This window comes from Nannospalax galili, unplaced genomic scaffold (assembly GCF_000622305.1).
Source record: "Nannospalax galili isolate Female #2095 unplaced genomic scaffold, S.galili_v1.0 scaffold44, whole genome shotgun sequence".
In the NCBI taxonomy this organism is placed as follows: Eukaryota; Metazoa; Chordata; class Mammalia; order Rodentia; family Spalacidae; genus Nannospalax; species Nannospalax galili.
The window spans coordinates 4,753,039-4,776,074 of record NW_008355789.1 but is presented as its reverse complement, the minus strand read 5'-3'; the positions used below and the strand labels follow the sequence as shown (position 1 = coordinate 4,776,074).

The 23,036-nt window shown below is 44.1% G+C and overlaps 1 protein-coding gene across 1 annotated transcript in view; it reads right to left on the bottom strand.

The window, feature by feature from the left end:
• Window positions 1-23,036, bottom strand: part of Parva (parvin alpha) — a 189,045-nt gene that overhangs the window by 39,797 nt on the left and 126,212 nt on the right. The window contains exons 3-4 of the mRNA XM_008853493.3: window positions 22,456-22,526; window positions 18,283-18,385 (exon numbers count right to left, since the gene is read on the bottom strand). Of these exons, the coding sequence (XP_008851715.3) occupies window positions 18,283-18,385; window positions 22,456-22,526 (174 nt within the window). The remainder of the gene's footprint in view (window positions 1-18,282; window positions 18,386-22,455; window positions 22,527-23,036) is intronic.

Sequence of the window (23,036 nt, the reverse complement as noted above, 5' to 3'; positions counted from 1 at the left end):
CCCTGGAGAGAGCACAGTGGAGAGAGTTCTCAGAAGAAAGCCCTGGAGAGAATGCAGTGGAGAGAGTTCTCAGAAGAAAGCCCTGGAGAGAGCGCGGTGGAGAGAGTTCTCAGAAGAAAGCCCTGGAGACAGCACAGTGAAGGCAGTTCTCTTTCAGGGAAGTGCTCATGTAGCAGTGCACTTTAAAACTGATGGATCTTAGCCACCATGTGGGTGCTGGGAATTGAATACGAAGCCCTCTTCTGACCTCCGCGGCATTGCACAACACGGGTGCACTCACATACATGCAGGCAATACACAAGCCCTGGAGAGAATGCAGTGGAGACAGTTCTCAGAAGAAAGCCCTGGAGACAGCACAGTGAAGGCAGTGCTCATGTAGCAGTGCGCTTTAAAACTGATGGATCTTAGCCGCCATGTGGGTGCTGGGAATTGAATACGAAGCCCTCTTCTGATCAGCCAGGCTTTGCACAACACGGGTGCACTCACATACATGCAGGCAATACACTCATACACATAAAATAAAAATAACAAATAAAATATTTAAAAAAAACTCAAAACTGATGGATCTTGGCGCTGATGGCTCTGTAGTTAAGAGCATTTGCTGCTCTTATAAAGGACCTGGATTCAGTTCCCAATGCCCACAGGGCAGCTCATAACCACCTGTAACTCTAGTTCCAGGAGATCTGATGCCCTCTTCTGGGTTCCATGGTCACCAGGCATGTGCATAGTATACATCCATACATGCAGGCAAAACACTATACACAAAAAATAAAAAATAAAAAAATCTTTAAAACTGATGGGTTTCATATGCCCTGGCACAGAAGACAGCCTGATCATTTTACTCATCTAGATTTGTATTTTAATTTACCAGAACAAAATGAATGGGGCCTCCTTGATGGGAAATACATGGCCAGATTCTAGATTCCCCTAAACTCACTCTCCTCTGCTGGTTCAGGACTGATGGAACTCATGGTCTGAAATGTGTGTAACATGGCTTTTCTCTTCATTTTAAAGGATTGACATACAAACACTTAAACTTTCCATCAATGCTCAGACTGGTGCTTATTTATTTTTGGTAACTGTATCTTACACAAGTCAGATACACCACAGTGTGAGGTGACCCACTGGAAAATCTGTGCACTTTCTGAGGATTTAGCAATCACTTTCAGCACCTGGGCAGATGACTGCATAGCGTTCTTGTGTGTGGCATCCTGGAATGGAGCTATCTCCCCTTTTTAGTTGATTCAAGTCATCCTTCATTTCTGAAACACAGGGATTTGAGCATATAACAAATCTTGAAGATCACCTGTATACTTTTTCCATTTTAAAGGACTTCATTTTATTTATTTATTATTTATTTGAGTGTGTGTGTGTGTGTGTGTGTGTGTGTGTGCATGTGTGTGGAGAGCTGCATGTACGGGTGAAAACCTGCATGTGTGAAGGTCAGAGAATAGCTTTTGGGAGTCAGTTCTCTCCTTCCAACATATGGGTCCAAGGGATCAAACTGGGGTGTCAGACTTGGTGGCAAGCACCTTTACTGGCTGAGTCATCTCACTTGCTTACCTTTTTCATTTTTAAGCTGAATTCTTAATTTGGATCCTTTCCTATTGAAGAAAGAGCAGGCTCCCCTGTCCCCACACACCTATTGTTTCTGGCTGATATAACTGTCCTTGGAAGCAAAGTAATGTTTTCATACATCGTGACTACAAGCACTAGATCAAAACACTAAGCTGACATATCCAGAAGCCTGGTCTTAACCTAGAGAGAAAAGCTGATGGTTAGATTACTGGTGACTGTCTGGGAAGAGGGCTCGGAAGGCAGGGAGGTCAAGGATATGAAAATCACGTACTTGCCAGCCCTTCTATACCACTGTCTACAGATTCTCATATTTATAATCCCTGCTGGCCTTAGGGTGAACTGCTTCAGTTTCTGAGTTTGTTTTCTAGGTCAAAAACCTTTTCTTGCATTGTTGTCTATTTTATTCTTTTTTGATAATTGTTATTTTTAATTATGTGTATGATTCTGTGTCTGTGTGTCTGGGTATGTAAGTGCGGGTCCTTGTGGAGGCAAGAGGTGTTGGATCCCCTGGAGCTGGAGATACAGGTGGTAGTGAATTGCCTAATGTGGGTGCTGAGAACTGGACATGAGTCTTCTACAAGAGCAGAATGTGCTCTTAACCACTGAGCCATCTCTTCAGCCTTCATTCTTGTTTTTAAAAAAGTTAGTGGGAAAAAAGAAATATATATCTGGAGGCTGATGAGCTGCCACAGAGGGTAAAGGCATTTGCCTCCCATTGATGCAAGCCTGATGACTCCAGGATCCCTGGAACCCATCGTAAAGGTGAAAGGAGGGAACTGACTTCACAAAGTTGTCTTCAGCTCTCTACACACGCATAGTGGCATGCATGTGCTGCCCTAATAATAATAACAACAAATTAAACTAAATAATAAAAAAGAGAGATATTTGGTATCTCTATTCCCCTTCCTGGAAGACAGCTTCTAAAATTCTTGTAATTTTCAAACTGATAGCTGATAGAGTATCTGATATTACAATATTTGTATTTTTTAATTCCCAGATCCTGAAAGAGGTCCAGAGTGATGAAGTTTGCCAGGGGAACTGAGCAAGCAATTGTCAGCATTGGTACTTTCAGCCCCAACCCCAGACGTGTGAGGAACGGGTACTTGGATGTTGAGCTGATCACTGACTATTAGTGCTTTGGTCATGCCTGGTGATGAGGCTTCCATGAAAACTCTAAGCTAAGGGATGTGGAGAGGTTCTGTGTTGAACATGTCAAGCTGCTGAAGGGCAGTGTGCCCAGAGAGAGCATGGTGGCTCCCCCACCCCAGTACCTTGCCCTGTGCATCTCTTCTAATAGGGAGGCTTGCAGGCTGCATTCTTTCTACTAGACTGGAGCACTCGAGGGCTTTCCTGAGCTCTGGGAGCCATCCTGGCAAATTACTGAATGGAAGGAGGGTTAGCAGGAAGCCCTACTCTATAACCAATTAGTCAGAAGAAGAAGATGAAGGGACTTGTGATCACTGTGTGAAGTGGGACAGTTTTGAAGTAGTCTTTAACCTGTGGGGGTGTATTAACAATGTCAGAATTTACATTGCAGGATACTCAGTTTGTGCCTGCAAGAGAGCTAGAGAGTTGATGTGGAAAACCTATACTGTTAGTGTCAGAAGTCTGAGGGTAAAGGAACATGGCTTTCCTTGATGAGGTTTCCTTTTCCTCTCCGAGCGCTATTATTATTTTCCTGTTTCTTTCAATGCTTTTAGTAAGTCTAAGATACTCAAATTGTAGTGAAGTTCATCCTGAAATTTAACCATTTTCCCTTGGCTTTCAGCATCTGCCACTGTTTATTTAGGAAGGAGGATTTACAGCTTTGCTTTATTTCATTTTTACAAAGGTTTTAGAAAATGTAATTCTGCCTTATTTTTTTCCAAATCGCCATCATGTTTTGGGATTAACCAGCTTTTAATTTCTATTGCTTTATATTTTATTTTAAGACATTGATATTGGTAAAAGTGGATTTGCTTAGAGGACATATCTCAGAGTAATGTGTAATACACACACTCCAAATAAGTTCTCTCTTTAAAAAAAAAAAAAGATGGCTTAGCGGATAAAGGTGCTTGCTACCCAGCCTGAAGACCTGAGTTTGATCCCTGGAACCCACATGGTGAAAGGAGAGAACAGTTGTCCTCTGACCTCCACATGTGTGCAGCAGTGTGTATGTACATGCACACACAAAAAAATTTTTAATAACTGAAATAATCTAAAAATGATAGTATAATGTATGTATGTAATATTTACACACACATATATTTCTGACTTTTTCCATACAAACTCATATCATGAGTGTTTTTCTAGGTCAATACATTTCGATTAAACTCATTCTTTTAAAAAGATTTATATACTTATTACAGGGGTTACTGAGTATTTAGCCATCCTCCCATAGATATCTAGCCAGGTATAGCTGGGTTTTCTCTGTTTGCAATAGGCATCCTGTGTGTACACTAACTGCTGATTAAGTAAAAGGTCTGTCTTACAGATTTTATATTTGTATCTAGTCATTTACTAAATCATCTCATTAGTTCTCTTAATATTTTACTTCAGTATGACATTTTAAAACAGAAGATTTGAGACTCTTTCCTGCTAGTCTTCCTGTCTTCCTCCCTCCCGCCTTCCCTCTCCTTCCCTCTCCTCCTCCCTCTTCCCTTCCTTCTTTTCATGCATGTGTGTACGTGTTCGTGTGTGCATATGGAGGCTAGAGGCTGATGCTGAGTGTCTCCCTTAATCTCTCTCCATCTTTTGTGTTTTGGTTTTTGATTCAGGGTCTCCCTGTAGCCTCAGCTGGCCTGGAACTTGCTATGTAAAACAGGCTGTTTTTGATCTCACAGGTCTCTGCCCACCTCTGCCCAGATTAAAGGCATGCACCACCATGCCAGGCATTCCATCTTCTATTTTGAGACAGTCTCTCACTGAACCCTGAGCTCACTGATTTGCCTAGACTTGGTGAGTCCACAGGATCTGCCTGTCTGTATGTCCCCAGCAATATGATTATGTTCATGGGCTGCCATGCCTGGTGTTTTTTTTTTTTTTTCTTTTTTTTTTCTTTTTTTAAATGTGAATGCTAGGATCCAAACTCAGGCCCTCAAACTTGTACAGTAAGTACTTTACCCACTGAGCTATCTCCCCACTAAAAAATATTTCTATAGTTACATAGTAATTTTCCACAGTGTGAACAAGGATTTAAAGATATTTCTTTTTCTAGATTCCTGATTTCCCTCTTCTGTTCTTAGTTAGGCTAATATTAGCTCTTCAAAAACTTTCTATTGCTAAAGTATTATTTTCCAGGAAGCCATTTCTCACACATTTCCGTAGTTCTTCAAATTGTCCATAATTGGCTTAACTTTTTAGGAAGTATTAAGTGTGATTTTGAAATGGATAGGATGTGGTTTAGAAATCTTTCTCAGGTGTATGATTTTGTGAATATTTCCGTTGCTTTTACTTAGCATACTAAAATGCTCTTGGAGAGATTAGTTTTACACAACAGTGCAACAGTATTCAGAGAGCTCTGAAGGATAAAGACAGGGCAAAGTAAACTCAATTACCCAGAACAAGAATTCACATGTTTTAACCAACAGTCCTGTTATATATATCATAAGGTCTCAATATAACACCCTGCAATAATTAGAGCTTGTAAAAGACTCTTTTCAATAGGGGTACAGAAAAGTATCTTGGACTACCTCAAAATTACTGTTGTCTCCAAACATACAGGGCATGGTCACTAAATTTATCTGATAGAAAGAATTTGGTCTGGATATCAGTTTATTCAGACTTGCTTTATACACAGAAGCAAATTTTGTGACAAGTTCCATGTGCAATTAAAAAGAATGAGAATTTGCTGGGCATGGTGGCACATGCCTTTCCAGCACTTGGGAGGCAAAGGCAGGCAGATCTCTGTGAGTTCAAGGCCAGCCTGGTCTACATAGTGAGTTCCAGGTTCCAGACCTGCTGGGGCTACAGGGAGACCCTGTCTCCAAAAGAAGAGAGAGAGAGAGAGAGAGAGAGAGAGAGAGAGAGAGAGAGAAGGTGTGTCATCTGCGCATCTGTGATGTTCGGCTTAGAGATGGCAACTGCAGTGTCCAATTTTACATTTTCATTTTTCTGGCAGTGCTGTGGAGTGAACCCAGAGTCTTGTACATGCAGAAAGGTAGGTACCCTTTCACTGAGCTCTATCCCCAGCCCTATGAAATTAACTGAATGTTTTTATTATATTATTTATGTGTATGTATGTATTTGTGTGCATGTATCTGCGTGTGCATGCAGTGCCCTCAGAGACCAGAAATGGGCCTTGGATCCCCTGGAGCTGGAGTCACAGATGGTTATGAGCTCCCCAACATGAGTGCTGGGACTTAAACTCCAGTCCTCTGCGAGAGCAGCAAGTGCTCTTAACCTCTGAGCCACCTCTTCAGCCCTCTGAATATGTTAAGAGAAATTTTTTTTTTTTTTTTAAATCTACCACTGTGGTAGAGGATTTATCAGGTTCCTCCTTGTCCTCCTCTTTCTGGAAACAAGGTCTCTGTAGCCCAAGCTGGCGCTAAGCTCGGGTTTCCCCTGTTGTAGCCATCTGGATGCTGGGACTGTGGGCATGCCCACCATGGCTGCCTCAAGTTCTTCCTGGAAAAATGACTATCATTTAAAACTTTTTGGAATGAATGTACAGAAGTATGCATAAGTTAAAATTTTCAATAGTTTTCTAGTCATTATAATTGCTTATCAATATGCACTAATTATCTATAATAATACTTTTTGTAGCCCTTAGAGGCAATTTTGTATGATGTGAAATAATTTAAATTAGTGTTTAGTATGTATCATTATCTCCACCCTTTTTCAGTTTTGTATTCTTATTTATTAGAAGCTGAATTCTGCTGTAGGCAGAATTTAGTAATGTATTTTTTGTTGTGGTGGTGGTTTGGTTTGAACCAGGGTCTTATGAGTCCAGGCTGGCTCCACCTCCTGTGTTGGGATTACCAGTGTGGACTACCACATCCAGGAATTCTGTTTGTTTTTAACATTTTGTTTTGATCCTAAGTCTGAGCATCTTTGTCTTTTCAGTGGGTAAAAGCAACTTCCATTGACTGAGTTTTGCAATATACTTGGATTCACTGGCCCCACCTGATTTTGATTTTTATAATTATACTGCTTTTCCACTTCTCCCCACATGTCTATCCTTTTCTCCTTTTAAAAACATTTTTAAAAGATCTATTTATTTTTATTTTACAGGTATGAGAGGGCATCAGAGCTCTTGGACCCAGTTATGGATGGTTGTTAGTCGCCATGTGGGTACTGGGAACTGAACCCAGATCCTCTGCAAGAGCAGCCAGTGCTGCTGAGCCCTCTCTCCAGCTCCCATTAAAACATTTTTTATTACACTTATTTGTGTTTGCTTGCATGTGTGTGTACATGTATATGAGTGTCATGGTGCACACATGGAGGTCAGAGGACAACTTGTTGATGTCAGTTCTCTCCTTCTACAGTGTGGATCCTGGGGAATACTGAGTGCTGGCCTTTTGTTGCTGTTGTTTTTTGAGGTCAGGTCTTACCATGTAGCCCAGGCTAGCCTCCAACTCTCAGCACCCTGCCCAGCACCCATTATATAATTTTACTGGCCATGACTTTACCATGCACATTTCCCTTAAAGTCTCAAAAACATTCTAGGCAGCAGTAACCTCAGCTCACACCATCTCTCATCACACACTTCCACGCTCATGTCTCTGTGGGATTCTGAGTCTACTTTTATCCTTTTAAATTAATTATACAGTCTTGTGATCATCTTACATTCATTCAGCTATGCTTTTGATCTATTTTCTGGGATGGTCTTAGCTCGTTATTTTTACTGAAGTTCACATATTTTTCTTTTTTTTGGGCATACACTCCTTCTGTACATTCAGAAATCTCTTTTCCTTGAAGGTTGGTTGGTCACCAACCTCCTCAACTGTTCTGGGAAAGGATTTGGTTCTCTCCTTGCCTTTCAGTGCAGAGGGTTTGTTTTCCTGGGTGTCAACTTAGAGGCTGACAAAGCTTCACACTTTGAAGACATTCATTCAGGATCATCCGCTTTCACTGTTCCTGACAGACAGCTTTCCAATGGTTGTGGCGCCTTCATACCTAATCCTCCTTTTCTCTCCACTCTGAATTGTTCCTTGGTCTTTCGAGTTCTTAGGGCTCATGTGTGTAGGTTCAGACTCTGACTATTTGGGAGTCCTTGAGCTCCCTCAATCTGAGAATCCATGTCTTTCACCAATACTAGAAATCCTCATTCACTACATATTTAAATGTTTACCATTCTGTATTCTCTTTTTCTTTCCCTTCTGGAATTCAAATTAGCTGTATGTTGGACTTCCTACATATTAGAATTATGTGTGAATTAGAACCCCAAGCCCACAGTCTCTACATATTGCATTCTGGGTGATTTCTTCCAACTCAATTTCTTCTTCCGCAGTGTCTATTTCACCAGCTTTTATTTTAGTATATATTTTTCCATCTCTAAAAGTTCTGTTTGGTTCTTTTTCACACTTGTTGATCCTGTTTTGACAGTTTCTCATTCTGATTTTAGGTTCACAGATAAAATATTATGTTTCATAAGGGCATCTCCAGATACATGTCATTGCACTTAGTTCTGAGCTGTTTCCCTCCTGACTATACTACTTTGACTTTAGTTTCCTGTACTTTTACCATCTTTTTTTTTACAGCCTCTTAAAATATTCATTCTGGGGGGCTGGAGAGATGGCTCAGCAGTTAAGAGCACTGGCTGCTCTTGTAGAGGACCTGGGTTCGATTCCCAACACTCATATGGCAGCTAACAACTGTCTGTAACTCCAGTTCCAGGGGATCTGACGCCCTCTTCTGACCTCTGCAGGCACTGCATGACACAGGTGCACTTATATACACGCAAGCAATACATTCCTAAAATAATAAAAAATTCATCCTGATAAATTAATATTCATATTTTATATTCCATAACTGAACAGCTTTAATTTTTATAGTATTTATGGGATGGACATATAGTTTATTGTTCCTGTTGACAAAGCTTATGGTGGCTTGTTGCTCATATGTTTGGTAATTTTTGTTTTAAGATCATTTTCCTTGAAATTTAATCACTGGGAGTTCTTTGTGATCTATGCTTAGAGCGAATTTGTCTTTTTAAAAAAGATTTGTTTTATTTTAATTATGGTTGTGTGTGTGTGTGTGTGTGTGTGTGTGTGTGTGTGTGTGTATGTATGGTGAGTGCTGCTGCCTATGGATCTCCAGGAGCTGGAGTTATAGGCCATTGTGAGCTGCCCCATGTGAGTGCTAGGAATTGAGTTCTCTGTCTGCAAGAACAGCAAGTGCTCCTAACCACTGACCCATCTTTCCAGCCTCACAAATTTGTACTTAAAGGAAGGAAATATATTTCTTTCTGTCTTGGGAAACATTTTTTTTCAACCAACTGTATTTTATCATTCTTTAATTTCTTCAATGTATCTTTTTTTTGTTTGTTTTTTTGGTCTTTTTTGAGACAGGTCTCCCTGTAGCCCCAGCTGGCCTGGAACTCACTATGTAGACTAGGCTGGCCTGGAACTCACAGAGATCTGCCTGCCTCTGCCTCCCAAGTGCTGGGATTAAAGGCGTGCGCCACCATGATGTATTTTAAATTAAGTATTTGTGTATTTCATACATCTTAATCATATTTAGACCCCCCTCAATAGCCCATCCACAGGATTTCATTCATTCTGTTATATGTGTTAAGGCCTATTGAATCAAGTTTGTGTTCCCAGATGGCCCTTGGTGTGAGTCTACCCACTGGAGCCTGGTCAGCCAGTCTAGCATGACTCCCTTAAAGAAGACCAACTCTCTCTCTCTCTCTCTCTCTCTCTCTCTCTCTCTCTCTCTCTCTCTCTCACACACACACACACACACACACACACACACACACACACACACACAGACACATACACACACACACACACACAATCAATTAAAAAAAAGTTTTTTTAAAAAAGAAGACCAACTCTTTTACCTAGTAGTGATCAGACGCCAGTTTTTTTGGTTAAGGTTGGCACCTCCTGCCCATTTCCCCAGTTCTATGCTGGGTTTTGTCTGATGGGGACCTGGGAAACATTTTCACTGACTCTTCAGCCTAGGATGTTTTTTAAAAAAATATTTATTATTATTTTATGTGTATGACTGTATTGCCTGCATGTGTGTAAGTGCACCTGTGTCGGCAGAGGTCAGAAGAAGGCATCAGATTTCCCTGGAACTGGAGTTACGGATGATTGTTAGCCACGATGTGGGTGCTGAGAGTTGAACCCAGGTCCTCTGCAAGAGCAGTCAGTGCTCTTAACCACTGAGCCATCTCTCCAGCTCCAGCCTACAACTTTTAAAATCACAAAAATAGTGTGAATCATTACATTGAAGGGCGTGCTCTCTCTCTCACACACACACAGACACACAGACACACAGACACACATCCAAGGCTGAGACAGGCACTTACACTTACTGTCTTTCTCTGTTGGACAAGTTTTCCTAGTTTACCCACTGAAAGTATTGCTCTTCAAAACTCTGGTTTGATTCAGTGATCTCTGATCCAGTCCATTTCCTGCCCAGTCCCCACTCAGGCCTTGTCTCCTGACCCTGGGTATGTAATCCGTTAAACCTCAGGCCGTAAGCCACGAGGACTTACCACCTACCACACTAGATTTACACTCCCTTGTTGTTTTCGGAGTCAGAAGAATTTTCTTCCTTTTCATACTGGTTTAGCTATACCATACAAAAACATACTTTTAAAGGCTTATTCTGATTTTATTTTATTGCTTATCTAGATTTTAAAAGATTTTTGTGCCAAGAAGTTATGTCTGAGTATCTAGTCATCCACAGTGTTGGAAACAGAAATTGTTTTCGTAGCTTATTGCATCAACTGGAGGCTGTAAACTTCTAGTGGTAATAGGCATTATTTATGGCCTGTTCCTTTATTTCTTTTTTTTTTTTTTTGTCTCTTTGAGACAAGGTCTCCCTGTAGCCCCAGGAGGTCTGGAACCTGGAACTCACTATGTAGACCAGGCTGGCCTTGAACTCACAGAGATTCACCTGCCTTTGCCTCCTGAGTGCTGGGATTCAAGGCATGTACCACCATGCCCGGCTTACGGCCTGTTCTTAATACCATGTCTTTGATACTCCAGCATCTAGTAAATTCAATGTCAGGCTTTAATAATCTTTACTATATTTAGGTAGTTTCCTTTTTTTCTGGTGGAGATGTGTGGGCTCCTGGACTCCGAGAAGCTCCTAAGCCATTTCTATCATCTTCCAAGTGCTGGTGTTTTAGCTAGTTGACTAGTCTCAATCCTTTCCTGCTCTCTAGACCCAACAAGTCAGTATAAAAGATGCTCAAATTCCAGGACACTGGAAGCTGAACTTCTAGAGGTCATCATGCCTGATTCATTTTTGTACCACCTCTTGAGAACACTGCACTGTGGTCCAGAAATTTGGTTATTTATGCTGCAGAGAGCAAGTTAAAACACTTGACATCTAAATACCATTCTAAAAAAAAAATCAAGGCTCCTTGAAGAAGTGGTTGATTCTAGGACAAGAGTAAGGAAAATATGAGATGAGCCTGGACTACTTAATGATGCCAGAACCTAAGGCAGCATTAAGAAAAACAAAATGGAATGTCTTCAATAGAGTTTTACCATCAAGTTCTGGTGGGTAACCAAGTGTGATGGCAGTAGCCAGTATTGCTTGAGGATCTATGGGATCTCTGTGGTCAAAACAACTTCAAAAGAGGGAGTCCATTCTTTGCATGGGACTTTTATTTGCTAACTTGTGGTGTCTCTTAGGGCCACTGAACCTCTGTTGTAGGGTAACTACATTTAAACTTTTAATATTGTACATGTATATACTGAAAGAAGAAGATTCTGTTGCTGATGACACCACATACCAGGGTCACAGAATAAACAAGGAGAAGTCAAGCTGGTGCTGACCCCAAAGCTTTATCTCTGCTGGCTAGCTGTCATAGTACCAGAAGGTGCTATGGCAGAGAAAGGTAATCATCATCCTTACCCAGCTGTGAACCCTGTGAGCTACAATGACAACTGACTTGCCAATATATGCACACTGGTGCAATAGTGGCATGAGTGTTATGGGAGTAACTAACTACTTTCCATTTGGATTTAAGGCCTACTTTACGAGATGGAGTCCATACTTGATATTGTTATCAGGGCTGAGAACCTGTGGTAGACAGGTCACAGGCCATAGGGGAGAACCTACTATTATCATCCTGCTAAATAAACACAGTATTAAATTAGCTCACGATGACTTGTTATACTCATAGTTAATGCATCTCTCAACTCTCATTAGAGAAGGTTCTTCTTGAAGCAGAGACCCACATCTGGTCAATGTGCAGAGAATAAGAGACTGCAGAATGCTCAACCCTAAATGAGAAACCTATATTTCGCCCTCTCTTTTCAAGCTCAGGGAAATGTTTTGGAAGAGAGGGACTGTAAGAGCCAGAGGTGGTAGATGAATACAAGGAAACTATGTTGTCTGGACACTACAAGGCGGTTGCACATGTGAGCATAGCACTTCTGGCAGCATGCACAAGACCTGTGTAAACCCAAGACAGATAGGCCCAGCATGGATGGGGGAGATGAACAGCAAGCCCCAGTCCTAGCTGAGGACCTACTGGCAACTGATGCTGGGAGAGGGAGAGTCAGTTTTCCTTACTGATGTGATACCTGGTAGGTTGAGCAGATTCTAAGGAATAGACTCACACTCAAGAGTATGTAGGAAACACAATTAGACTTGATAGGGCTTTAAAAAAGAAAAAAAGGAGGCTGGAGAGATGGCTCAGTGGTTAAGAGCACTGACTGTTCTTGCAGAAGACCCGGGTTCGAATCCCAGCACCCACATGGCAGCTAACAACTGTCTGTAACTCCAGTTCCAGGGGATCCGACAGCCTCTTCTGTCCTCCATGGGCATTGTATGACATGGGTGCACTTACCTACACGCAGGCAATACATGCATACATCTAAAATAAAAATAATAAATAAATAGTAAAAAGAAAAAAAAAAAGAAAGACAAATAGGGGCTGGAGAGATGGGTCAGTGGTTAAGAGCACTGGTTGTTCTTGCAGAGGACCCAGGTTCAGTTCCCAGCACCCACACGGTGGCTAACAGCTTTTCGTAACTCCAATTCCAGGGGTATCTAATGTCTTCTTCTGACCTCTGCGGGCATTGCACAACACAGGTGCACTTACATACATACAGGCAATATATTCATACACATAAAATTAAAATAACAAATAAAATATTAAAAAACAATCACAGGAGACATGAAGTTGGTGGGGGGCATAGTAAGACGGAAGTGGACAGGGGGAGGGGGTCTGAATGCGATCAAAGTACACTGTATGAAAAATTTAAATCAATAAAAATATTTAAAAAAGAAAACACAGGGCTGTGGGTGCAGAGCAAGGTTCAGCAGCTAAGGGAAGACTGTCCCAAGACCCAGGTGTGACTACCTTTATGTGCATACTGATGTGATGCAATAGCTGAGCAGGCAAATAAATGGGAGTAACACCAAGGCTCTTCTTTTCAGAATTATAATAATGTAAAAGAAAGAAGGAAAAGAGAAAAATTGCCCTTAGAACACTACTACAGTAATGAAAACATACAATCTACCAAAGGATGCTAAAATCAGTGGGAGAAATTTAAAGAGGAAAAGGATATTTCCAAGGTTTCAAGGTAACTTCCTCAAATAAATTGTGAAGAGGATAAACAGTAACTCTACAGTGAAGAAAGTTGGCAGACTTTAATCATGTGAGTGAATGTCATGTGAGCAAACATCATGTATGATAAGTCACAGCAACTTTGTGTACCTGACGGGCACTGGGAAGGACAGATCATTAAGGGGGAGGGGCTCCCCCAAATAGTACTAGCTTAATCGTGAGAAAACATCAGACAAATCCAAACTGAGTGTTGTTCTACAAAACAGCACCAACCTCATGAAGGATGAGGAAAGACAGAGAAAGTGCTGTGGACTGAGGAGCCCTTGCCAACCAAACATGTGAACTGGGAATAGATCCTACAACAGAGAGAGATGTCACACTGAAAACTAGTGTAGCCAAAGGAAGCCTCTGATTCCATTAACATTTTCTGGGTCAGTCTCTTGGTTTTGATATTGGTATGATGGTTGGGCAAGTTGTCAACATTAGGGAAGCTTTGATGAACAACACACGGAAGCTCTTTGCACAGCCTGTGTGACGCAAAGCCTAAAATTAGTTCAAAGTCAGAAAGTTTAGAAAGAAAGAAACAAGTGTCCTATGGGTTCATTGAAATGTGGAGGCAGGAAAGACCATACATGGAGGGCAGGACTTGAACCAGAGACTCTAAGGGAAGTGAGTTCTAGGCTAAGAAGGTGGTTAAATAATAGTGGGAGCTACCCTCACTTAGTATGTCAGTATGTAGCTAACCTCAGCACTTTTCTTTTGGGGGGGGTCTTTTTGAGACAGGGTCTCTTGTAGCTCCAACTGGTCTGATCTTGCTATGTAGACCAGATTGGCCTTGAACTCACAGAGAGCCACCAAGTGCTGGGATTAAAGCCGTGTACCATCATACCCGGCTTGAACCTCAGGACTTTTCTAAAGGCTTTGTATACTGACTGACAGGTGGGATGGGTTTGACATGACAGATGGGAATGAAGTTGCCAGGACTTTAGCCAGAGTATGAGGAATTGCTCTAGCTACTTTTTTCTGTTGCTATGATAATCTACTCTGAACAAAAGCAACTTAGAAAAGAAGGGGTTTATTTGGCTTACAGATCACAGTTCATTATCAAGAGAAGCCAGGGCAGGAACTCAAGCCAGGAAGGCAGGAACTGAAGCAGAGACCGTGGAGGAACACTGCTTGCTGGCTTACTTCCTCTGGCTTGCTCAGCCTCTTTTTTTGCTTTTTGATCTTTTTGAGACAGGGTCTCCCTGTAGCCCCAGCTGTCCTGGAACTCACTATGTAGACCAGGCTGTCCTTGAACTCACAGAGATCCGCCTGCCTCTGCCTCCCGAGTGCTGGGACTAAAGGCTGGGACTAAAGGCGTGCGCCACCACGCCTGGCTTAGCTTCTTTTTTTAAACAGCTCAGGCCCACCTACCTAGGGATGACACCACCCACAGTGGGCTGGGCACGCCTACATCAATGAACAATTAATTCAGAAAATGTCTCACAGACATGACCACATGCCAATCTGAGGGAGGAAATTATTCAACTGAGGTTCCCCCTTCCCATGGGTCTCTAGTTTGTGTCAAATTAAAAACTAATCAGCACAGGAATGGAGAAAAGTGAGCCATCCAGATGACTCCTTATTTGACAAGGGCTGTGAAATTGTAAGGCCAGTCATTAAAGTGGAGCCCAGGATGGAAGAAGGGAAGCAGCTCTGATTGGGACATGTTGGTGGCAAGGTGGCTGTGGGATTTCCAGGTGGAGATATCCGGAAGATGGTGAAAAATGACCTTGGCAGCTTCAAGGAGAGTGCTGTTCTGGAGCAACGTGAGGGCAGCTGTGGAAGCAGCAATGGTGGAAGCCCCAGGAAATGGGATGGAAGCCAAGAAAGAAGATGAGGTCTGGTTAATCTTGACTGTTACCTTGAGAAGAGAATCTCCACAGAGCCACACCTCTCAGTGTGTCTATGAGGATGCCTTCAGAGTGTCAGTGGCAGTTTGGAACTATGGGGAGAGTATGAGGGCACAGAAGTCACCCGTGAGGGAGGGATGCAATGGTCAGTCAAGTGCCAGCAGAAGAGGAAATGTGAATTGGCACTGATCTTGGCAGGCAAAGTCGGTGGGAAGACTGGGAGGTGGCAGGCCGTGACACAGGAGGGAGTGGCCAGCCACCGAGAGAGATAGAAGGAGTGCTGAATGCTCTCTTGAAAAGCTCGGCTAGGGAAGAAGGAAGATAGTCACAGGGGTCAGTCAAACCTGTCTCCAAACTGATCTATCCCACGAGCTCCTGAGATATTCATTTTGCTACAAAATGGTTCTCTCCACCTGGGTGTCCTGCTCATGAGTTTTAAAAATAAATGTCATTTATTTACCTTTATTTTATGTGTATGAGTGTTTTGCTTGAATGTATGTAAGTACACCATGCAATGCCCACAGAGGCCAGAAGCGGGTGGATCCTCTGGAGTTGGAGGTGCCATGTGGGTGGTGGGTACTGAACCCAGGTCCTTTGCAAGAGCAGCCAGTGCTCTTAACTGCTGAGCCATTTCTCCAGCCCTCTTTTGGGTTTTTTTGAGACAGGGTCTCCCTGCAGCCCCAGCAAACCTGGAACTCATTATGCAGACCAGGCTGGCCTTGATCTCACAGATATCCTCCTGCCTCTGCCTCCCGAGTGCTGGGATTAAAATGTGTGTCACCACCATGCCTGGCTGGGCCCCTAGGTTTGGAACGTGTATGTCCAGCTGTACACCCATGGAGGGCTAAACTGAAGTTTACACAGGAGCATGATTTCTGCTATGAATCACCTTTGCAACATGAAAACTGACACATGATGGTGTGATGCCTGACCTGGAGCTGCACAGATGTGAGATCAGGCTCTCCTGTAACCCTTCCCTAGAGGTGAGATGTCTCCATGGTCATGTTCCATCCTCACTCTCAGAGCTCAACATGGTATATATATTTCAAGGCAGTTTCTGATCTGATTAGCAATTTGCTAAAGGGGCCATCAGCTGCAATCTCAAGGGACATTCTCGGTGGAGCTCCACAGCCACACTCATCAAAGCTTTTCCTTTTCTGTATTCAGCCATCATTTACAACCTTTAAATTTTAATACCCATTAATATTGATGTTTGAGTAACAAATCAGTTTAGCGTGCAAGGAATTACTAGATTTTATATTAGCCATTTATTCATTTACCCAATATACATTGATTAAGTGCTAGGCAGTGTGCTAGGCAGCTTGACGGGCTGGAGAAGCCAGGAAACAATAAATGAGGCCTCGTTCTTGACCTTAAGAAGGCCACACGTGTCTATATAAACAGCTCCAAATGACAATGAAAGTCTTATGATAGGCATGAAAGTATACATGTATGTACATATATATAAATGCATATTTAAGCAAGCTGAATATCCCTTACCCAAAATCCTGGGGACCAAAAGTGTTTTAGATGTACATTTATTAAAGATTATGGGATGTGGGCTGGAGAGTTGGCTCAGCAGTTAAGAGCACTGACTGCTCTTGTAGAGGACCCGGGTTCGATTCCCAGCACCCACATGGTGGCTCTGAACCATCCTTAATTCCAGTTCCAGGGGAATCTGAAGCCCTCTTCTGACCTCCGCAGCACTGCATGACATGGGTGCACTCACATACATGCAGGCAATACATTCATACACATGAAATAAAAATATTTATTTTGTTTTGTTTTTTATTGTTTGTTTTCATTTGAGACAGAGTCTCACTATGTAGCTTCAGCTGGCCTGGGCCTTGCTATGTAGATCATCCCAATCTTCCTCTGCCTCCTGAGTGTTTCCAGTGCTTGACCATGCCAGGCATGGTGGCGCACGCCTTTAATCCCAGCACTTGGGAAGCAGGGGCAGGTGAATCTCTGTGAGTTTGAAGCCAGCCTGGTCTACATAGTGAGTTCTAGGCCAGCTGGGGCTACAGGGAGCCCCTGTCTCAAAAGACAAAAATAAATAAAAATTCATATATATTTTTCTTCAGCCCCTGATGTATTTATCATGCGTGTGTGTGCATGCACACACATATTTGTGTATGTATGTACACATCCTTTGTTTCCTTAGATATATGTGTGTGGTGAACATAGAAGAGTCTACAATCCTGTCTTCCACACGTGACTATGTTGTAGAGGGTATAAAAGGACATCAGACCAGAAGCATGTACAATAGTGGTGTGTCTAGTAGAAGGGCCTCAGAAGCAGACAGAGCAGCAAAGTGTCAGGGCATGAAAATTCATGGTACATAGAGCAAGACATCACCGTGGATGTAAAAGCCAACCACAGCAATGGCAGCTACTGTATGTCTGTGGACATATGTGTGTGCATCTGTGATCTTTGGCCCTGTATGTTTGTTCCTATGTGCCCCTCTCTGAGCTTGGTACCAGTATGTGTGGTATGTGCCTCTGTAGACAACAGAACACACACAGACCCATAGATCACAGAGGGACACACAGATATAAGGCACACACACAGAGCTCCATAGATCATATAAGGACACACATATACATGTCCATAAATGTAGAAGAACCTGAGAATAGCTGTCTGTAAACAATAAGAGGAACATACATGCACACCTCCATAGATCACATAGGAATATAGACAGGCTCAGAGATCACCAAAGGTCACACATGTCTGTAGGTCATAAACACTCTTGTGTTACCAAAGTACTTCTCTGTCGAGTCAGTATGCACACACATCTATGAACACAGAAGCCTTAAAACACAAGCTGGCACTCACACACATGTTACTGCATCTATCAGGGTCACAAGTGCAGAATTTTGGGGGCTACTGAGGTGTGATTTGCAGTCCTGCAGTGGGAACTTTTCATGTACACAGCTGATGACCCTGGATGGCCAGGAAGCAGGTCCATGTGGTCCCCAAGAACCCCCTGCAATTCCATCATGTAAAGCGGCTTTCCAGAGGCCATGTAAAAGCCCTCACAGATCTGCTGTCCCTCTCTGCACACTCAGGTGAGCCACCATGACACTGAAGGCCAGCGGTCATCCCCAACAAGCCCTCTCCTACCGAAGAGCTTCTGCAGGACTTGGCCGTCGTAGAGATCTTCAGCCAGGTCCTTCACGATGATTCTTTCCCCGACCAACACGTCATTGATCCAGTCAATGAGCACCTACAGAGAGAGGGGATGGGGATCAGAGAAGAGATGCTGGCTTTGTTCTTGGAGAGCAGCCTTCTTATGCTGGCCAATTAAAATCTCCATGAACTTCTGACTGTAATAGCAGCAGGACTGTGACAGGACCAGTGTGCACATGACACACGTAGGTGTGAGTTCTGAAGTGAGCCCCAGAGGCCCTGTGCATCTGCAGAGGTGAGCCCTTCTGGTGCAGGCAGTCCTGGGTCCCTGCTGATCTCTCCAGGCCCCTGCCAGGCCTTCCCCCATGGCTTCCTGCCAGGGTAGGGTATAGACTCTGGAGTTACACAATTGGTCAAAACCTCAGTTCCACGCACTCACTTATGTGTGCACCACGGGCATCTGTGGCTGTGCACACATGTGTGCTTGCATTCCTCTGCTGTCCAGGAACTGTACACACCTGCTTCTCAGTGAACTATGGGATACCTACAGCCTGTGAATGTGCCCACTCTGCCACTCCCCATGATTTGTGAGTCTGAGGTAAGTCTTTGATTCCCAGTCTCTATTATTGTAGAGGAAAGTACCTCTTGCACTAGGCAGTGGGAAAGAATGACTCCATGGAAGGTACACCTTATTAACATATAAAGCACTCTCCCTTTAGGACACTTGGTAAGGTTGTTACTGTCAACACCCCCAGAAGGGCTAATCACCAGGGAATTAGAGAGATTTGTTCAAAGTCACTGCATTCATGGGTAGGGCCAGGAGTGGATCCCCTGTCAGTTAACTGAGCTGCGTTTTTCTCTGCCTCTCTCAGAGCAGTACCATAGCTTGTCATCTGTCAGTCAGCAGATGCCATCAACCAAACCCTGTGTGTGCCAGGCACTGAACGGAGGCCCTGTGTATGACACCAACTCAACAAACCACACGACATCCTTGCGACACGCCCATCATCAGCTTCCTTTTCAGGTAAGGAAATCAAAACTGTGTATTGCCTTATGCTTCCTTTCTGCTTTTGAAGATACCAATTAACCAGTTTTAAGGATGCAGTGGTAAACGCTGGTCCTTGCTGGCAGGTATTGGTTGGTGACCCCAACCACAATCTAGATACAGAATGATTCCCTCTTCTCACATGCTGACTGCGGAGTGGGCGGCTTCACTGAGGTGGGATGAAGCTGAGTCTCCTGTGAGAGTGAGTCTCCTGTGTACCAGGCACAGCCTGAATCAACCCAGTAAGATGCAGTGTCCTGGAGAGGCTTGGGGAGAGAGAACCAGTGCTCTAAAGGACCACTCCCTGTAGGGTTCCAGTTCTGGGAGTGGGGAGCACATGGAGCTACAGGTGAGGGGAAGGGGTCTGTATTAGTTTCTCACAGCTGTGAGTGACAAAAGCAACTTAAGGAAGGGTTTGTTTGGGCTCACAAGTCGAGGGTACAGTCCATCATGGTGGGGAGGGCATGGTGGCAGGAGTGTGAGGTGGCTGACTGCACTGGGTCCAGTCAGGAAGCAGAGAGAGATGAATGCTAGTGCTCAACTCGCTTTCTCCTTTTTATGCAGTCCAGGAACCCCACACATGGGATAATGCTACCCACGTTTAAGGCAAGTCTTCCTCCCTCGGTTACATAATCCAGATAAGCCCTCACAGGCATGCCCAGAGATTTGTTTCCATGGTGATTCTAAACCCCATCAAGTTGGCAATCAAGATAAACCATCACAGGGTCCCAACCAGGCTGGGAGCAGCAGTGAGTGGATGCTTCCAGAAAGTCTTGTGTTTGAGGAGCCTCTGAAAGGAAGAAAAGGGGGTTGGCCAGGAAGACTAGGATTTCAAGGCAGCCAATGCAGCCTAAATCTGGAAAGTCAAAATTCCCCCTGGAGTGAGGTGAGGGTCAGCCAGGCAATGCTGTGCACCACCCCATAACTCAGGTCTATGCCCAGCAATATGCACCTCCAATCTTCCACTTCTGCAAACTGGATCTGGGCGCAGGCCTGGCTCTAGGACATCAGTGCTGGAGTCTGTACAGTAGAGGCCACTCTGATTACATCTTCCCTTGGAGGTCTCCTGGGCCATTAGATCACTGCCCACCCAGACACAGGAGTGCTCTCTGGCAGGACCAGCACAGGCTAACACTCTGTAGTATCTGTCCTAGGCTCAGCACCCTTGGAGAGGTACAAGGACAGGCAGAATTTCAGCTGCACTGGTCCCACCTTCCCCCTGCATAGCAAGGTGAGGGCTCAGAGTCTTCCTGGGTAGGGGCAGTCATCTATGGGTACAGCACAGAAGGTATCAAGAGAGGGAGCCATGAATACAGAATAAAGGGCCCAACATTCACAGCCCAGCATGCCAGTGGGGCTTGGATTGTGACCCAGATATAATGGTGTTGTTTGGCTCAAGCCCAGGCCACTCAGGGGGCATTTATACATCTCTGAGAAGACTGTCCTTAGCCCTCCAGTTCCTGACACAGTCCCAATCTCACATGGCTTTATTCCACTGAGGGAGCATCAGCCACAGGGACAATACTCTGATTCTACTTTTGAATCTCCTCTCTCTCTCTCTCTCTCTCTCTCTCTCTCTCTCTCTCTCTCATATGTATAAGTATGCCAGGCCCCACCATACTTTTTTTGGGACAGGGTCTCTTTGCTGAATCTGGAGCCTGTCCTTTGGGCTAGACTGGCTGGCCAGCAAACCCCGGTGATCCATCTCTCTCCACAACTCTCTTCCCCTAGCAAAAGGGCTACAACTGCCCACCACCACACTTGGCTTTTATGTGAGTTCTGGGGATCCAAACTCAGGTTTTACTCACCGAGTCACCTTCCCAGCCCTGCCTGGCTACTTTTAAGTTTCTTTTTCTCTTTTCCTCCCTTCCTTCTTTTTCTTCCCTTCCATTCAATTTTATGAAATAGCTGCTATATGTGGCATGCTGGGCCCAATTCTGGGGATAAAATGGTTAAATGGATAAAAGGCAGTCTCTAACCTCCAAGCAGCTCACAGTTACTGAATAAAAAGAAGTGCATCAAGAGCTGTTGTACGTGGGGACGACACTGACACACTAAGACAAGGGGCCAGTGCTGCCCAGGGAGGCAAAGTAATAGCACTGGTGTTTGGAGCCAGCTTCCTGGAGGAAGTGGAGATGCTCAGACTCAGAAAGGGCAGCCAGAGGCACTCTAGGTGGAGGGGGCTGCGTAAACAGAGGCCTGGCGGGAAGAAGTGAAGCAAGCTGTAGGCTGTTTCTGTGTTGCTAGGCAGCGGGTTGTCTGAGGCCCCAAACACCACTCCTGCTCTGTACTAGATAAACTACAGACAGGCTACGGTAAGGAAAATGCTCTATTTAGGCTTGAGTACAAGTCACTAGCTTTTCTGTGTTAAGTGCAGTTTAGACAAGGAGACACAGGTCAAGACATAAGCAGTAAGGGAGAGGTGGCCACAAGACGACCACTGTGCCAATACCAGATGCACAGTCTCTTTCCCCTCTTTTCCTCTTTCCTTCCTTCTTTTCTTTCCATGAAACAGGCTCTCATGCATTCCAGGCTGACCTCAAACTCACTACATAGCTCAGGGTGACCTTGAACTTCTAATCCTCCTGCCGCTACCTCCCAAGTGCTGGGATTACAGATATGTGTGATTACGCCTGGGTCACGCTATGCTGGGAATGGGACTCAGGGCTTTGTGCATGCTAGGTTAGCCCTCTGTTAGCTGAACCTCAGCCTCAGCTTTTAATTCCATCTTTCTCAATCAGCAAGATAAGCACATCACTTGGCTTTCCTAAGACCCAGTTTCTTCACCTGGAAAATGGGGCTGATGCTAATTTCTACTTCATGAAGTCCTTTGAGACTTTGAGAAAAGCAGTAGATGTCAAGATATCAGCTTCTGGCCAAGGTGAACACTTGTGCTGACTTCTCTGATGATCAACAACATGGACATCGTCACACAATACTCTGGTCAGTTTGGACTCCCATTGGCTTGACCATGAGCTGCCTGAGAGTTGGGACCAACGTGAGTCTATGTTCTTGTCATGGCCCATGCAGTACCTATACAGAATAGGGGGCAGAGTGTGTCTTCAGACTGCAGAGACTGGGGTTGGGGTGGGGCTCCTGGAGCCTCTCTTTACTTCTCTTACCTTCATCAATTCTTGCAGCTTGGGGTCACTGCGTGAGTTTGGATCCACCATCGTCCGCACCTCATTCTCCTCTGTAAGAAGAGAAGAGGTCTCTGTATTGACTGTTATCCAGCACAAAAAGAAGCTTCTCTGACCAAGGTTGAGAGCAGACCAGGTCTAACTGGTCAAAATACTGAGACTAAGTGACTGTTAAATGCTCAGCCCTGAGAGAACATTGCAGAAGAGGGTACAGAAAGAATCTAAGAGCCAGAGGATGAAGAGGAGTGCTGTGAGATGCTGTCTCCTAGACAGGACACGCACGAACTCACAGCAGCTGTGGTTACCTGCACAAGACCTGTGTAAGCTCATGCTAGTCAAAATTCCAACGCGGATGGAGGAGGAGCTCTTGATGCTCCACCCTTGGCTGAGGAACTACTGGCAGTTGACAACTGATGGGGAGGGAGAATCATTCTTTGGGGTTGTGGAAGGCCCTGCATCCATGCATATATGGGCAGCACTGATTATACGTAGTGGTTATTTAAAAAGAAATGACGAGGACATGAAGTTGGGAGGGGGTATGCTGGGAGGAATATGGGGGGTAG